The 16,455-nt window shown below is 37.6% G+C and overlaps 1 protein-coding gene across 1 annotated transcript in view; it reads right to left on the reverse strand.

Moving 5' to 3' along the window:
• Window positions 1-16,455, reverse strand: part of LOC142151181 (A.superbus venom factor 1-like) — a 162,919-nt gene that overhangs the window by 7,032 nt on the left and 139,432 nt on the right. The window contains exons 29-35 of the mRNA XM_075206547.1: window positions 13,409-13,567; window positions 13,188-13,247; window positions 9,565-9,652; window positions 7,542-7,593; window positions 7,120-7,207; window positions 4,476-4,565; window positions 3,828-3,933 (exon numbers count right to left, since the gene is read on the reverse strand). Coding sequence (XP_075062648.1) covers window positions 3,828-3,933; window positions 4,476-4,565; window positions 7,120-7,207; window positions 7,542-7,593; window positions 9,565-9,652; window positions 13,188-13,247; window positions 13,409-13,567 — 643 coding nt within the window. The remainder of the gene's footprint in view (window positions 1-3,827; window positions 3,934-4,475; window positions 4,566-7,119; window positions 7,208-7,541; window positions 7,594-9,564; window positions 9,653-13,187; window positions 13,248-13,408; window positions 13,568-16,455) is intronic.

Consider the following 16,455-nt stretch of genomic DNA (forward strand, 5'->3'; position numbering starts at 1 on the left):
TCTCGCCCCAGGCGCTAGAATTCTAAGTTACGGCTCTGCCATGAGTCATATGCTTTATACATAATCCCGAGTGATGTTCATTTGGACTATGATATAATATTAGTGATCGTGGCAGGTAATCAATATTCCAGTCTAAAGGAGGCTGTGCGATCACTGTATGGAACCTAAATGATACAATCATATTTTGGAAACTGTGGAATGGTCTCTTGATTATCTTAACATGAAGCCCGGTTTAAAACACAAAATAATATTTATGGAAAACATTTTTTTCCTTTCTTATCCCCATATGTGCACTATAGGAGATGTATCATCATCATCATCATCATTTATTTATATAGCGCCACTGATTCCGCAGCGCTGTACAGAGAACACTTTCACCTCAGTCTCTGCCCCATTGGAGCTTATAGTCAAAATTTCCTAACACACACACACACACACACAAAGACACACACACAGACAGACAGAGACTAGGGTCAATTTTGATAGCAACCAATTAACCTACCAGTATGTTTTTGGAGTGTGGGAGGAAACCGGAGCACCCGGAGGAAACCCACGCAAACACGGGGAGAACGTACAAACTCCACACAGATAAGGCCATGGTCGGGAATCAAACTCATGACCCCAGTGCTGTTAGGCAGAATTGCTAACCACTTAGCCACTGTGCTGCCCTGTATGAGTTATTGGTGATATAACAGGTCCGGATCATTAGCTATATTTTGTAATCTTTATTTTATTTTGTGATATTGAGTCTAACTTACTATGTATTTTTGTGTATTTATGTGTTTTAAAAAATAAATTATTTTTATATAATGATTCACTGCTGCAGTGATATATTTTATCTCAGATAAGGATTTGTTTTGAGCTTGCTTGCTTCCCTTTTATTCTTTTATTCTATTACACACAAGGGCTCAGTGCTGAATTGTGACATTGAAGAAATAGCATTGGTTGTTTTGTGTTGGAACTAGGCCTCAACTGAGCAAACTTATGGCTTTGAAGGACACAAATAAATAAAATATATATTAATTTTAAATAAATTAATAAATTATTATAGTACAATTTGGATGGAGGGATATTGTTTATCCAGATAAATAGGTTTTTACTTTAGATGAATAGTATTGTCTAATAATTAAACAAACTTATGATGAGACACTAGAAATGTGAAAGAATTCTGGCTTTCCCAACATATAATGGATACTACCTAAATGATTTTAGTTGAAAATATTATACTACATCTAATAGAGACAAATTATATATATATATATGGGCTGATGCAGAGTTGGAGTAAATTGCTCTTAAAAAAAGAGCACAGAAAAATAGTGTATTTACCCATACACATTGCAAAATGCATCTGTCTCTGCACCACTGTGCATCAGCCCCAAATTATCATCGAAACTGCTTACCAATGATACATTAATACATTTTTAATCTTTACAATCAGAAACAGTATTTATTCTCTCACCACTGACATATTATAAGTGGAACAGAGATGAAAATGTTTTTCCATTTCAATCCTAGGGAGAAAATCCCCCAGCACACTGCTATAACCAACAAAGAACCAACTTCTGCTAATAGGGTGGTCCTACCTTTCCATTTGGAGGCTATTGGGGTACCTCTTGGTAAGTTAGCTCTCAATTTTAAAAACACATATGTATGGATCTATATAGGGACTCTCACTGTTTAGAGGTAGGACCACCCTATTAGCAGTAGCGCCGTGGAGTGGCGGGTGGCTTTCCATACATTTGCAAATGTGTGCAACTGAGGCTTCAGCATTCTTATGTACAAGTAGAAATGGCAGCTCCTTTGCTGGTTATAGCAGTGTGCTGGGGGAATTTCTCTATATTTGTTCCTTTCAGGGTAACCCCACCCTTTCAAGTCCCTGCTATGAACCTATAAATTGATTGAGCAACTTTCACTTCTGTATCATTTAAATCCTAAACTAGCTAATCTGACTTAGAGAATTAAAATTTTGCGGTGATTGAAGTTGAAATAGATGAAATTTTATTAGATGAGTTTGAATTATTAGTACTAGGAGAGGGTTCCTTATGTTTTTAAATCTGTATTGCACAATGAATGAGTTTCTTTCTTCCACATAGTTTTTAATATATTGCATGGGCTTAATTAATGATGCAATTTGTAAACAATATCCTGCTTTTTTAATATGCGAGAGTAAGTCAAAAATTATCCGTACTCCAGTTATATTAAAACTTCTGTTGGCCGCACTGTCTTATCAATGCTTTCCATACTAGGTCCTGTCTCCCCAGTCACTGCTGTGCAAGTCTGAATGTGTTACGTTAGATTGTGACTGCAGTGCAAGAGAAAATGGCTGCCCCACTTGTGATTTGCATGGAAGAAGAGCAGCGTGTAGTGATTCGTTTTTTGTAGTCTGAGTGTGTGCCTGGTGTTGATATCTATCGAAGACTTTGTGCACAGTATGGTGAAATTGTTTTGTCCAAAAAAGTGTGTATGAATTTATAGAAATGGTGATGATGATGATGATAGAGAAGTTCAAAGAAGGTCGCACAAGAGTCAGCTATTAAGAAGGAGCTGGGCGCCCGTCCACGTCCATCAACTGATGAGAACATTGAGCGTGCACGTGAACTAATTCTGTTGGATAAATGAATGACAGTGCAAATAATTTGCAACATAATCCAATCAGCCATGGCTCTGCCTATGCAATAATCCCTGACAGACCTGGGTTTCAAAAAGATTGTGTGAGATGGGTGCCGAAACAACTCAAGGAAGGGAAACAGAAGCGTTTGGACATCTGCAAACAAAATTTGGACCGATGCTCTAAGGCAGATGAAAGTTTCTTTAAAAGAATCATTACTGGCAATAAGACATGGATTCATTACTAAGAGTGAAAATGGCAGAGTATGGAATGTAAACATCCTCAATTGCCAACCAAGAAAATGTTCAAAAGTCAACCAACAGCTGGAAAATTGAGGTTTATGGGTTTCTCAAGGACCGGTACTGGAACATTATCAGGAAAAAGTTCAACAATCAACAGTGCTCATTACGGTGAGATGCTCATTGAAGAGCTGAAGCCTAAAATTCAAACAAAATGCAGAGGACTGCTATCCAGGAGTGTGTTATTGCATGACAATGCACATCCACACACCGCTACTCATTCTGTGGACACTCTCCAAAAACTTAATTTTAAGGTGTCAAAGCATCCTCCCTACAGTCCCGATCTTGCCCCAACGGACTATCACCTGTTTGGTCCCCTGAAAGAAACCCTAAGCCGACGAAGATTAACGTCCGATGAAGAGGTGAAGACAGCATAGCATTCGCAGCTCAGCCAAAAACATTTTTTAATGAGGGAATAGGAAAGCTTGTTGACAGATGGACAAAAAGTATTGAAAAGCGGAGATTATGCCAAAAAAAAGTATTTGTCTTTTCTGAAAGCCAATTAAAATAAATTCTATAGCCAGATTTCAGATAATTTTTGACTCACCCTCATATTACCCTCATATATAAAGTAATATTTTTTAGCATTTTTGTGCTGCAGTATATCTCCTTTAGAATATATAGAAATGCAATTTTATTACTCCATGAGGTTTTTTTTTGAGAATGCCTTTTTCTTCTTTTACTCTAGTATATAAATTAATTTTCATTAGCATCCTATGGATATAATCAACATTTATATTACATTTGAAGGGGTCTAATTGAGACCAGTGAAGTTGCAGAGATTTAAGCTTTGTGTTATATTTGCATTTCTGTGCGGATTGTATATTCTGTCTTTATGTTACTATCTTACTAATTATATGACATGTAATAATTGTCTGCCGAAATAGCAAAGTCAAAACTTTTATTGGTAAAGGTCTTACCTGGGGAGTAATATTCATACACGGTGACAGATGCAGGTTGGATACGACCTACTGCAAAGTACTGATGAAGGTTAAATTTAAGACAATTCTCCTCTGTGTGAGAAATCTGATTAAGTATAGAATGAAATGCAAATTGAATACATGGCAAATAGACTAAAATACCACTTGCAAAGGTTAACAAAAAATACAAGATCATTCATTAATCTTAAACCCCAGTTGAACCTAAGTGGTCCACTTTGTAACATTTGTCATAGTTTTCTAAACACCTGTCATTTAAATGAATGTAAGCTATTGCCATCTGCAATTATCCATTAGAAGATTTTTTTTATTGGATTTTTTAGGCTTTTTTTTTACAGATTTAGGCTTTTTTTACAGATTTTTTTTACAGATTTTTTTACAGATTTACAAAAACAAACAAAAAGTCTTACATGCATGGAAAATTGCATCTCCCAGGAATCACAAATATTTCTCAAATATCTACAAAACATTTTCATACCAATTTTCAGTTGTCACCATTAATGTAGCTGCATATTGTAAATAATTAATGATCCTCCTATATAGTAGTAAGGAAGTTTAGAAAAAAAACAACCAAGAATGAGTGAAATCTATATGCAGTACTATATTTGATTAATGAAAGTAATTTCTCACCTCTTTAACATACAAAAATAGTGTGCCTTGATCAAATGTTCCTGTGTTGATCGTAAATTCGGAGATATATCTGTCCACTCCTCTTTTAAGCTGCAATAATAGGCAAGAGTCATTTTAATCAATATACATCCTATAGTAGATTACAGGTACATTCCATTGCACAGTATTGTTCCAAGAACATATATAGGCATAAGGGTACACCAGTTCATGACATGAGTATGCACCATTTATTGAAATATGTTGTAGTTCACATGAGCTTTCAAGATTAAAAGGAATAAATACTAGCAGATTGGCATCACATATATATTTAACACACTTTTATAGTAGTTTGTTATATCTGTAATGTTATACATGTAAGATTAAAAAGCCCAATGTTTTGCAATCTTTAATTGGAGAAAATTTTAATTGATATGGAGGGTCTATAACAAGCTACTTATTACAAGTTATAATGCTAATAGCAATACAGAAAAAATAATATACAAACAGTTAGCGATATAAAACATGCTACTTAAGATTTATCATTATTATATTTTATTTATAAGGTGCCACAAAGGGTGTGCAGCGCCGTACATGTCATGTACAGAAAGCAATGATCCATAACACATAACATGATACATGAAGAACAAAATACAAAGACCAGACATATTGAACGAATAAAAAATATAGGTAACATGGTAATGTAAATCAAAATATTTCCAGGACAGTAAGTGAGTGATGGCAGTAATCAGTGAGACGTAAGTCAAAGCTTAAGAAAACAGGACTAGGGAAGTAGGCTAAGAGGTATGTAGGGGGATAGAATATTAGAAGTAAAACACGAGGAAAGTGGGCCATGCTCATGAGAGTTTAAATCCAAAAAGAAAATGGAGAGATACAAATAGGGTGGTACCAACTCGGAGTGAAAGCCAGGACAAGGGAGTTAGGAGGAAGGCTCATAGACTTGAAGAAAGAAAAGGGTCTTAAGGGCACACTTGAAGCCTTTGACAGTAGAGGCTAACCTGATGGAGTCTGGGAAATTGTTCCACAGCTGGGGTGCAGCCCAGGCAAAGTCCTGGAGGTGGGAGTGGGAAGAGGTGATCAGTGAAGTAGTGAGGTGGTGGTCACTGGCAGAGCGGAGAGGCCAGTGAGGAATGTAGGTAGAGATGAGTTTGGAGAAATAGGGGGGGATATTGATTGAGAGCTTTGATGGTGAGTGTGAGGAGCTTAAATTTAATTCTGTAGGTCATGGGGAGTAATGTAGGGGCTGGTGGAGGGGAACAGCAGAGATAGAGCAGCGGGAGAGAAAAATGAGGCAGGCAACAGCATTTAGGACAGACTTAAGAGGCTCAAGGTGAAAATCAGGTTGGCCAGAGAGAAGGAGGTTACAGTAGTCAAGTTGAGAGATTACAAGAGTGTGAACTAGGATTTTGTTGGTTTCTATGGTGAGAAAGGGCTGTATCTTGGATATATTCCAAAGGTGGAAGTAGAAGGACAAACATGTAAAAAGATATTACACCCACAGAATTGGGGTGAGATATATTACCCCCACTGAGGAGGGGTGAGAGAAGACTGTTGTGAGAGATGAGGGTAAGCTTAAAAAACATTTTAAATGTGACTGCCCCATTAATATTCTGCCCTGGTAACTGTTAAGAACTGTGCAGGAGGTAACAGGAGATGTATATATGAACTGTGACTGATGGAGGGGTGTAAATAAAAAGTTTATTTTGCAATATCTGATTGCATTGCATCACCAAGTTACATCACCTGTGCCCCAACATCTTCAAGGAGACTTTAAAAAAATACCCTCTGGTCATGTATATTCGCTCCCAGTAGCTAACCAGGGTTGTCAATAGAAGTGCACTACCAAATTTGTGCACCTCAGCACTACACACAGTGACAAGGGGTTACATTGTTGTTATATTTGTCAGAATATTACTGCTTGGCCAAGACTTTAGTGTTCATTTGTAAAGAAGGCTGAGGTGGAAGTGGATAGGCCAAGATGTTTCCAATCACAATATCTAAATGAAAACAACACATATTAGGTATATGAGGATCCTGTGAAGCTGGTGCCAATTCACCTGTCTATGAAAGGAAGTTTATACAACCAACTAGTCAAACCACTTCAGTTCTAATCTGGTTATCGCTAAGTTAACCAAGGTTTCGTGCATATTAACCAATCACACATTTTCATTTTGATTCAGAATACTCATTGTATTCTCACATGGGTATCCCTTCATCCTATCTTGTAGCCAACTTTCTGTTATGGAGTATGTGCTAATCACAGAACAATTCTAAAAGGTGTGTTACATTGTTATGCCCACTCTGGCATTACAATCATCTCCATGAACAGCTATGACCCCGGGAGGAAGCAGTTAAAAAGTTGGTGTCGATGAGCAGCCAAAACTCTAAATTTAATTTTTATACCACATTGTCCCATACTCATTACTTTAGCAGAACAATAGTTTTGGATGTAGAAGATTTCCTAATCAGACATTGGAACTGGATTGCCCTTCCATGCTGCTCTTTACAGTTAACAAAATAAAGTATACTTTGTCAGGATTGAATTGATCTTTTTTTGTGAGATTGCCCTGGAGCTGCTTTTCATTAAGACACTTTGATACTTTGGCCCTGAAATGTGGAATATAAGTTTCCCAGGCTTGGAACTCACCTTATTAAGGTCATCGATATCTGGAGAGTAGCCGGTCATTAATGAGATCTCAAAGACAGACATAAGGGCATCCTGAGCTTTAAGGAATCTGAGAGGAAAGATTCAGATGCTCATTCTGTTTACTGACCAGACATGAAGCCAGTTATTATATACATTCGATATGGTAAATAGGTTTGAAGTAGGCATGATGACATTGTAAAGTTCCCATTTAATACCAAGATGAGCATAACTACATATTATGAATCTGATTTTTTTTGTAGCAGTTATATTTCTTTTTTGCAGTCTAGTTTGAATATTTTATCTTTTTTTTATAGATACTGTGCATATTAATGGAACATTGGATATTTCTTACTTCTGGAATGCATCCAAGTATAATATAGCAAATGTTGAATTTAGCATTATTAGTAAATAATGGGACTTACCTGGTACAGATGGTAATGGAGACAGTTGATTTAGCACCTTCTGGCCTTTTAGCTGTATGGAAAGTTTAAGCTTACATTATATATTATAATAAATACCAGGCAGTTAGATCTACATCCATAGTGTCACAGCATACCTTTCAGTTCTCTCTCTTTGCTCCATATCTCTGTATCCACTTGTTGTGTTACTCCGCTATCCATGTGTCTTAACTGGTTTACAATTAAACTATAGTTCTCTCCTTTATATCTCTGTCCATTCATACAATACTGGGTCTGCCCCTATTCGACTACTATTTATATCCATTCATGCTGTGTTTGCTCCATTCTACTCCCATATCTCTGTCTAATTCCATATGAAATTGTAATTCTAATTCTTCATTCAGTATTTATTCCTCTCAGGGTCAGAACAATACATTGTCAGGCCCCACAGGTCTAACAATAAGGTAAGAGGATGGGTTGATGCCATCTCTTGTGGCACCAGCTCTGCTCTTTAGATCATGCTGTGTTTCTGCTTCACTTTTTTGGTCTGCATGCAGGAAGTGGCGGACCTACTGCCATTACAGTGAGAGTGGCTGGTACACGTCACCTTCAACTATGGAAGTTCTACCACTTATTCCCTTTATTCCCATAGAATTCGAACTCCCTGCTCACTCCCATCAAATGACATCTCTATTTTCTCTTGTTGTATATGTTCTAATCCTACCTAGAATTACCATTGTCTTTGCTCATTTGTGGCATGTTAATGAGAGGCATTCTGGGTAACACCAGTGGTGTCTTTGGACTGGAAAAGTCTTGCATTTCTGTGTCGCCTTAACAACATAGGTTCAGCCAATTAGTGGATTATTTAAACACCTCTGTGTAATTCAGTCTTTACTAAAACATTTTCCTGTGTTTTCAGAGGTAGAGTTGATACTTGATTTTCTGCCTCTTTGTGGTATATTTACTAAAGGTTCCAAAGAGAAAAAGTGGAGGTGTTGCCCATAGCAACTAATCAGATTCTAGCTATCATTTATCAAGTACATTCAAGACGATGTATTCTAGATTCTGATTCGTTCCTATGGGCAACACCTCCATTTTTCCTTTTAGAAGCTTTAGTGAAACTACCCCTTTGTGTTTTGACCTTGGCTTGTTTGTGACCATGATGTACTCTCCACTCCCTGATCTCAGATTGCTTCTGATTGTGCTTTTTATACCTGCCCCTGAATTTGGTTTGTTTGGTATTTATACTCCTGTATTTTCAGTTTAAGCCATGAACATCAAACCAGCTTATGTTTGTGAGATTTACAGCTTAAAAGACTTTATAAGTTCATACCTGCTCCTGTTATCTTTGTTAAAGACTGTGCAACTAAATCATTGAATTGTATATCCTGTCTCCAGTTCTTAAGAGATGTTATTATTTATTTACCAAGTGATCTGTGTTGTTGGGCCTCTGCCATTAATATCCAGTTTAACCTATTTAACTTCACCCAAGATTAGTTCTCCTTTGATTCCTATCTCTCTTTTGACTTCCTATTAAATTATAATTCTGTCCCCACATACTGTGACTGATCCTCTTCTCATATCTGCAAAAACATGTTATTAGATATTGTGTTTTATGTGTACGAAGAGACTTAACTATAGTAAAATCAACATACAGTATCAGCTTACACTAGGGTTCCTCAAATCCAGTCCTCAGGGAACTTTGACAGTGCAGGTTTTCCAGGTCACACGTAATAATCAGCACCACCTGTGTATGGTTTTAAATGTGTCAGTCAGTAATGAATACAGCTGTGCTCCAGCTAGGAGATATGGAAAACATGTACTGTTGGGGTTCCCGGGGACTGGATTTGAGAAACGCTGGCTTATTTGGAAGAAATATACATGTACATTCCCTAAAACACACCATTACAATATCATTAAGCATCTACAAACAAAAACATGATGGCGCACAATGAATCCCATATATCTGCCCAGCAAGAAACAATTGATTCAGATATAATTGATAACACTAAACATAAATAAACATTATAAGGAAACATTTACTCACCTAAAGGTTCATTCTTAATTGTCACAGATAGATTAAAGTTATTACATTTCTTCTTCTCTGTCTCTATAGTGTTATACACAGAAAATGCCTGGAAATAAAATGACAATACCAGTGATACAATTACATAATCAATATACAATAATCAGTTGTATCAATTAAATGATAAGTTAGGGATGTCCAACAGAAGGTCCACCCAGGTTATTCTATGTCACCAAACATCCCACACAGCCTCTATACCCTACACCAGGGTTTCTCAAACCCAGTCCTCAGGGCTCCCCAAACAGCGCAGGTTTTCCATATCTCCTTGCTGGAGCACAGGTGTATTCATTATTGACTGACACATTGTAACAGATCCACAGGGGGTCCTAATTATGTCACATGTGATCTGGAAAACCTGCACTGTTGGGGAGCCCTGAGGACTGGTGTTGGGAAACCCTGCCCTACACTGTTTGACATCATTTTATAATGATGCTCAGGCTGCAAGGACATACCATATTTCCCCAAGTATAAGACGCACCTTTTCCCCCAAAATTTTGGGTCTAAAAAAAAGGTGCGTCTTATACACTGCAAGCGCTACTTATCTTAATGAAGAATTCGGCACATGGTGTGAGAGAGGAGTCCCCGCTAATTGGAACAGCGTGTCCCTGCTGGCTGCTTCACACAGCGTGTCCTCGCTGGTTGCTTCACACAGCATGTCCGTGCTGGCTGTTTTACACAGCGTGTCCCCGCTGGCTTCTTCACACAGCTTGTCCCCGCTGGTTGCTTCACACAGCATGTCTCCGCTGGCTGTTTCACACAGCTTGTCCCCGCTGATTGGCAAAAGGACCTTAAGGTCCTTCTGGTGCCTCCCACAGTCTCGGAGCTGTCAGTCTTTTTGTAATACATCTTTTTTTTCATTTTGGGCCCCAAAATTAAGGTGCGTCTTATTCAGGGGTGCGTCTTATACTTGGGGAAATACGGTAGTTCTTACATACATGTTGCCATCCCCATGTGATAAGTTGGACAACATGGCTTATAAATAATAAATACAAGAAGAATATTTTTAAAAGGCATTTAAAGCAATAAAAATCATTAACAAAATTCTAAATGTTCTCCTCCCTTGCTGCTTATGCCATATGAATTTAATTTGCATGTAGGTCCCTGTTTTTACCAACAGGTGCATGGATTTGTGGGCAAATATCTGTGGGTGAAGTGTTTTAAAACTTGAGAAACTGGTTGGATTTGGAGAGGCTTCTTGTTTTGTGGCAATAGATTATTTAAATCATACTTGCCTGCTCTCCAGTAATTTCTGGGAGGCTCCCGAATTTCGGGGAGTCCACCTGAACTACTGGAAGACAAGGCATCCTCCTGAAACTTTGTTGAGGCGGGAATTAATGCAGTGAAATATGATTTAAATGATGTTCAAGGGTTAGAGAAGAGACATTTCAGAGGGTTGTTCCTTTAAAGTAGAAGGCTATAGAGGCACATTCTATCAGCTACGTTTCTTGTTTGTTCATATCCTCAGAGGTGGCCGACACTTTCCATGGTACAACTTTGAGACCTTCTAGCTTTAATTTATAAATGAAATAACATTTTTATGCAACATGCAATACACACAGAAATAACACATGTAAAAAAGACAATTGTGATGTCAATCCATACTCATTATTTGTTTAAGACATAAAAGAGAATAAACCATACTGTGTTATAGGAGAAAAAAAAATAAAGTGTCGAAGTCGTATAATTGGATGAACGAAAGTATATTGGTTAATATTGTTTTATCGTGGGATTGCACTCACGTGGCATACTGCGATCGCACGGTAAAATATGCACGCACACACTCGCACTACAACATTTAGTTATATATATATTTCATATTTATATGGATTCCATTCCACAGTGATTTATGAGCAGATAGTATTTAGTTTATTATTAGTTTATATATTATGATTATATGTACACTTCAGTGTTATTTAAGGTTCAGGTTATAGGAAATGTGTCATGTCTGATATCATTTTAATCCCCTATTCATCAGCAGCTGTCCGGTTCATTCGCAGAAGAGATAGCATATTGCATACTCTAGTTATTGATGTTAGGGAATAAATAGTCAGAGTGATACCAAACTGTAAAATGCTAATGGACTAGTTGTAACTAGTTTCTGGGCGGGAGAATCATCTGGAATGTTGACCCTCAGCCTTTGAGGGGGTTGTTTGAACTAGCCTATGACCTGCAGCACTCTGGACCTTCCTGGTACCTGGACCTATAGAAGCAAGCCACGTCATCTGCATTGTTGTCTCTGTAACACTGAGTGTATATAATATAGCTGTGCTCCCACTGGCTTCAGCCATTCTCTGATCACAGTATTCTGGAGTGAACTACTGTCCACTGGTACCCGTGGGAGCGCAGCGAGCGCATGCGAACGCAGCGGTATGTATTTATCTTTTGGTATTGGCTGTACTGTACTATATTATAATCATGTATTGAATTGTTAAACTTTGCATCTCCTAAAATAAATTACTTTGTGTGTTGGAAACACAATACAATCGCTTGGGCAATGCTTATTTGAAAACGATTGAATTACTTTAATAAATGCTTCAATTAATAAAAGTGGTGATGCTAAAGTGGTAGTTGGGTGGACTTTGAAGTGATGTATTGACTCTCTCCACCATGTATATTTACTCAATATAGGTATAGCAGGTATAGTTTAATTTTCCACTGCAATAACCAGATGGTGGCATGTACCGTTGAATTCTCCACCCATCCACTTATTAACTAAGTACTTTTAACAAAGCAAATACAATGATTTAATCTTAAATAGAAAAATAATATTGTTTACTACATATTAAAAAAAAATTAAATATAGTTATAATTTGGCCCAGGTCACTTTTTTTTTCCTTATCTTTTTATATATTTCTAAACTGATGTTCATGTTGGAAATAATTTTGCAAATTTTTTGTGAATCTTTATTTAGGGAAAAATCATTAAAACATGTGTAAGCGCAGAAGGATTAATTTCCTAATTTAATGCAACATCCACTCATATTACGGGATACGAGTTTGGAATGTGATCGATATAAAGCTACAATTGATAACTTAGTTTAATGATTTTAAGTCATTTATCACATACTATACCATAGCCCTCAATTATAACTGGCATATATTAAGGGGTATGTTATTTAAAGCTACTAAAATGGAAAAGCAACTAATTCAATTCCAGCTATGATTTATTTAGTGCATTCTAAAAAATGATGGCTAGAATCTGATTGGTTACTATGGGCAACACCTCCACTTTTCTTTTATAGAATGTTTAGTGAATCTACCCCTAAGTCTAATGGGTCAGAATGTGACAGTAAAAATTGCAGATGACTTGGAATAGAAGAGACTGATCTTCTATATCAATTGGGATCACACCAGTGACATTCATGACAAAATATATATTATCTTTTCTCTCTAAATGTCTGTGGCATCAAATCTAAGGTGCAGATTATTAGGAGGCATGGGGGTCATTTTGTAAAGAATGTTGCAATATTGGGTCAATTGTCGCCGGCCAAATCTGATTTCTGATTTTCTCTATGATAGATTATATTTATGTCATTCAACATAAGAAAGAAAATAAATTGGTAATTAACTTATAAATAAACTTACCGTTAATGTTACTTGACCCTTCCCTTTTGCAGTGACCAGAATGTCTTCAATTACTGATGTCTGAAAAGAGACACAATTCTTCAGATGTAAGAATACAGCAGAACATGTCCAGCACGTATCCAATGTCACACTGTGAGCTCATTTCAGGCATTCCAATTTCTACATCATGGAAACAACTACTACATTTATCACTCCCCTCATCACACATTATAAGTCCTCACCTGTTCGGAATATTCCACAGTGGCATTTTGAAGACCGATGCGATAAACTCTAGGATGAATTCTACCAGGAAAATAGATAGTGACGTACATGTCCAAATCTCTGGGAGATAGGATATCTATCTGATACTGAGCAAGAGCTTGGAGCATAATAATAGTAGCCTAGAACAAAAGAGGTTTAGAACAATATATATGTTCAGTTACGTGAAAAACAGCATTGACAATAGAGGAGAAAACTTCTTATACTAATGAGATTGGAATCTAACGAGACTAATGGCCTAATAAGATTTGAGTCATAAATGACACTTCAGTAATACATTTCTCTTTATTGTCATTATAGTCATTAGTTTCACCATATTCCACAGCAATATACAGAGAGTGTTTATTCATTGACATCTGTCCAATATCACATCCATGCCCCAGTCAAGCTCACAATTCGTTTCCTTATCACAGGCACACATATACACAGGGCCCTCTTAACAACATTTTGGGCCCCCGGGCAAAGCAGTGCACCGGGGCCCCCATATATATATATATATATACATATATATATATATAAATTAAAAAAAATGATTATATATATGGGCCCTGCAGCCCAGGGGGGCCCGTCGGAGGCAGCACAAAAAAAAAAAGATGAAAATACTTACCTTGCGGTCAGCTGGCGATCCGGCTCCCTCCATGATATCCTCCTCCGTCGCGCTCCGCAATGGATGTCGGGCGGGCGTGATGACTTCACGCCCGACATGCACTGCGAGCACCGCACGGAGGAGGAGACCATGGAGAGAGCGGCCTCCGACAGGCCCCCCTGGGCTGCAGGGCCCCCGGGCACCTGCCCATTGTGCCCAATGGGAAAGACGGCCCTGCATATACACACAGACTAGTGGCAATTTGTAGAAGAGCCAATTAAGTTACCAGTATGTTTTTAGGCTGTGGGATGAAAGATGAAACCCACATGGACTTGGGAAGAACTTAAAAACTCCCTACAGGTAACATCCTGGTCTTAATCAAACTCAGGACCCATAGCGATGTGTGGTAGCAGCGCTAACAATTGTGAGAGAAAGGAACTCGAGTTCCTTATGCTCCTGAGCTATTCTAGACTGTTAGGGATCTATGTTATATGGGAGAGTTATATGCAATATTTTCCTTTTATTATAATTAAGCTACGCTCAACAACTGAGCAGAAGGGACATCTGCCACCTGATGGGACAGAGCAGTATACATATTGCATCAAAATGAAAAATAGCCTTATCATGTGTGCACCCTAGCTCCATGTAACCTCCTCTAATGGGTATGCCATCTGCAGATGATCTTGCATGAATTTTTTCTCCTTAATCCTCTTAGTACATTTACCCAATAATATAACAGTACAGAAGCATATCACTTCCACATTACTTGCACAATTTCTTCACAATAAATGCTACATAAAATTATCACGTGGCTTGGAGTCAAATTATACTATTCCCAGGGGCAAACACAGGATTTCTAGAGGGGGATTTTCAAATTCTTGATTTTGGAGCAGAGCAAAAAATTAGTGCCCAAAATAAGCAACCGATATGTCATAAAAAGGAGGTATGTGATTGGCCAGAATTGTGCATATTACAGCAATCAGTTATACCAACCCCATACTACAGCAATACCACCGCTACAGCAATGCGACCACCACCTCTCCACACTACAGTAGTGCAGCCATCAACCCCAGATATATTTGCATCTTTCCTGAAGGCTGTGACTGAAATGGATTGAACAGCTGGTGTGATCTACTAATGTGTCTGCAGGTCAGAGGGAAGAATATATAATACAAGTTGACCCGTGCATAATACTCATGCATTCTAGTCAAATCAAGCTACTTAAGGTGTTAAAAAGGTTCTTGTCATGCATTTGGGCCATAGCCCAGGCCTCAACCACCAACCACTCCCCACTGTCACCCCCGGCAACCACCAACCACTCCCCACTGTCACCCCCGGCAACCACCAACCACTCCCCACTGTCACTTCTCCTTCAAGAAATATATATATTTTTTTTTTAAATCTTTATAAACACTTTTAACAATTAACAAATTAAATTAACAAATTAAAAACATCTTAGTATACCAAATTTCAGCCCTTTCTGAATTTTTTTTTCCACACACACTAAGAATTTAGTAGGTCAGTGTATAACTCCGCCCAGCAGGTGGCGCTGCAGCTTGGTTTTATATTTTCCACACACACACAGACAGACTAACACACGTCACTAGACATTTATATTATAGATAGGACATTTAGATGCTCATGATAATATAGACTGCATTAAAGAAAACATAAATGCTACTATACAGTTTTTCATTACAAAACTCCTATTTTAGTAGGGGACAAATAAAGGACTAAGAAAAAACTTGTTAGCTGATTATTAAACCTTAACTGGGAAGTGAAAATGTACAGAAGCTGCCATACTGATAGTAACAACTGCAAATCACAGATGGGCCTGATTCATTAAAAAAAAGTTAAGCAAAAGTAAGTAACTAAGGCTAAACCATGTTTCATTGGAGGAGGAGGTAAATTTAAAATGTGATGGCAGATTTATATTTGGGGTAGGGTATGTCCTAGGTCAACTTTAAATTTCAGTGCACAAATCAGCTATCAAGTATTTGTGTGCTCCATGAAACAACAGACAGTATTTTTCTTATGCGCAAAATAATAAACTATTTTGCATCCCTTCCATTGCAACATGGTTTTGTCCAGAAAACTTGAGTAAGAAAGCTTACTCAATTTTTTGCTTAACTTTCCTTAATGAACCAGGCCCAGATGTCTCTTAAATATACAGCCAAATTAAGGTTTCTCTCATAATGACTGGCAGATTGTCTTCACAACACAGCAGGATGTGTAATCAGGTATAATTTGTGTCAGATTACTTGTGCCTGCATTTTATGTTAGCTGACATAAACCAATATAGTGCAGGCATTGTATTACAATCATAAATTCAGAAACACTAGATTCTGACATAGGCGATTAATAACATGAGCAGTCTACAAGGGTAACTAATTTCTTACCCTGCACTTAAGTAAATAGTTCACA

The sequence above is a fragment of the Mixophyes fleayi genome, chromosome 4, assembly GCF_038048845.1.
Source record: "Mixophyes fleayi isolate aMixFle1 chromosome 4, aMixFle1.hap1, whole genome shotgun sequence".
Lineage (NCBI taxonomy): Eukaryota > Metazoa > Chordata > Amphibia > Anura > Limnodynastidae > Mixophyes > Mixophyes fleayi.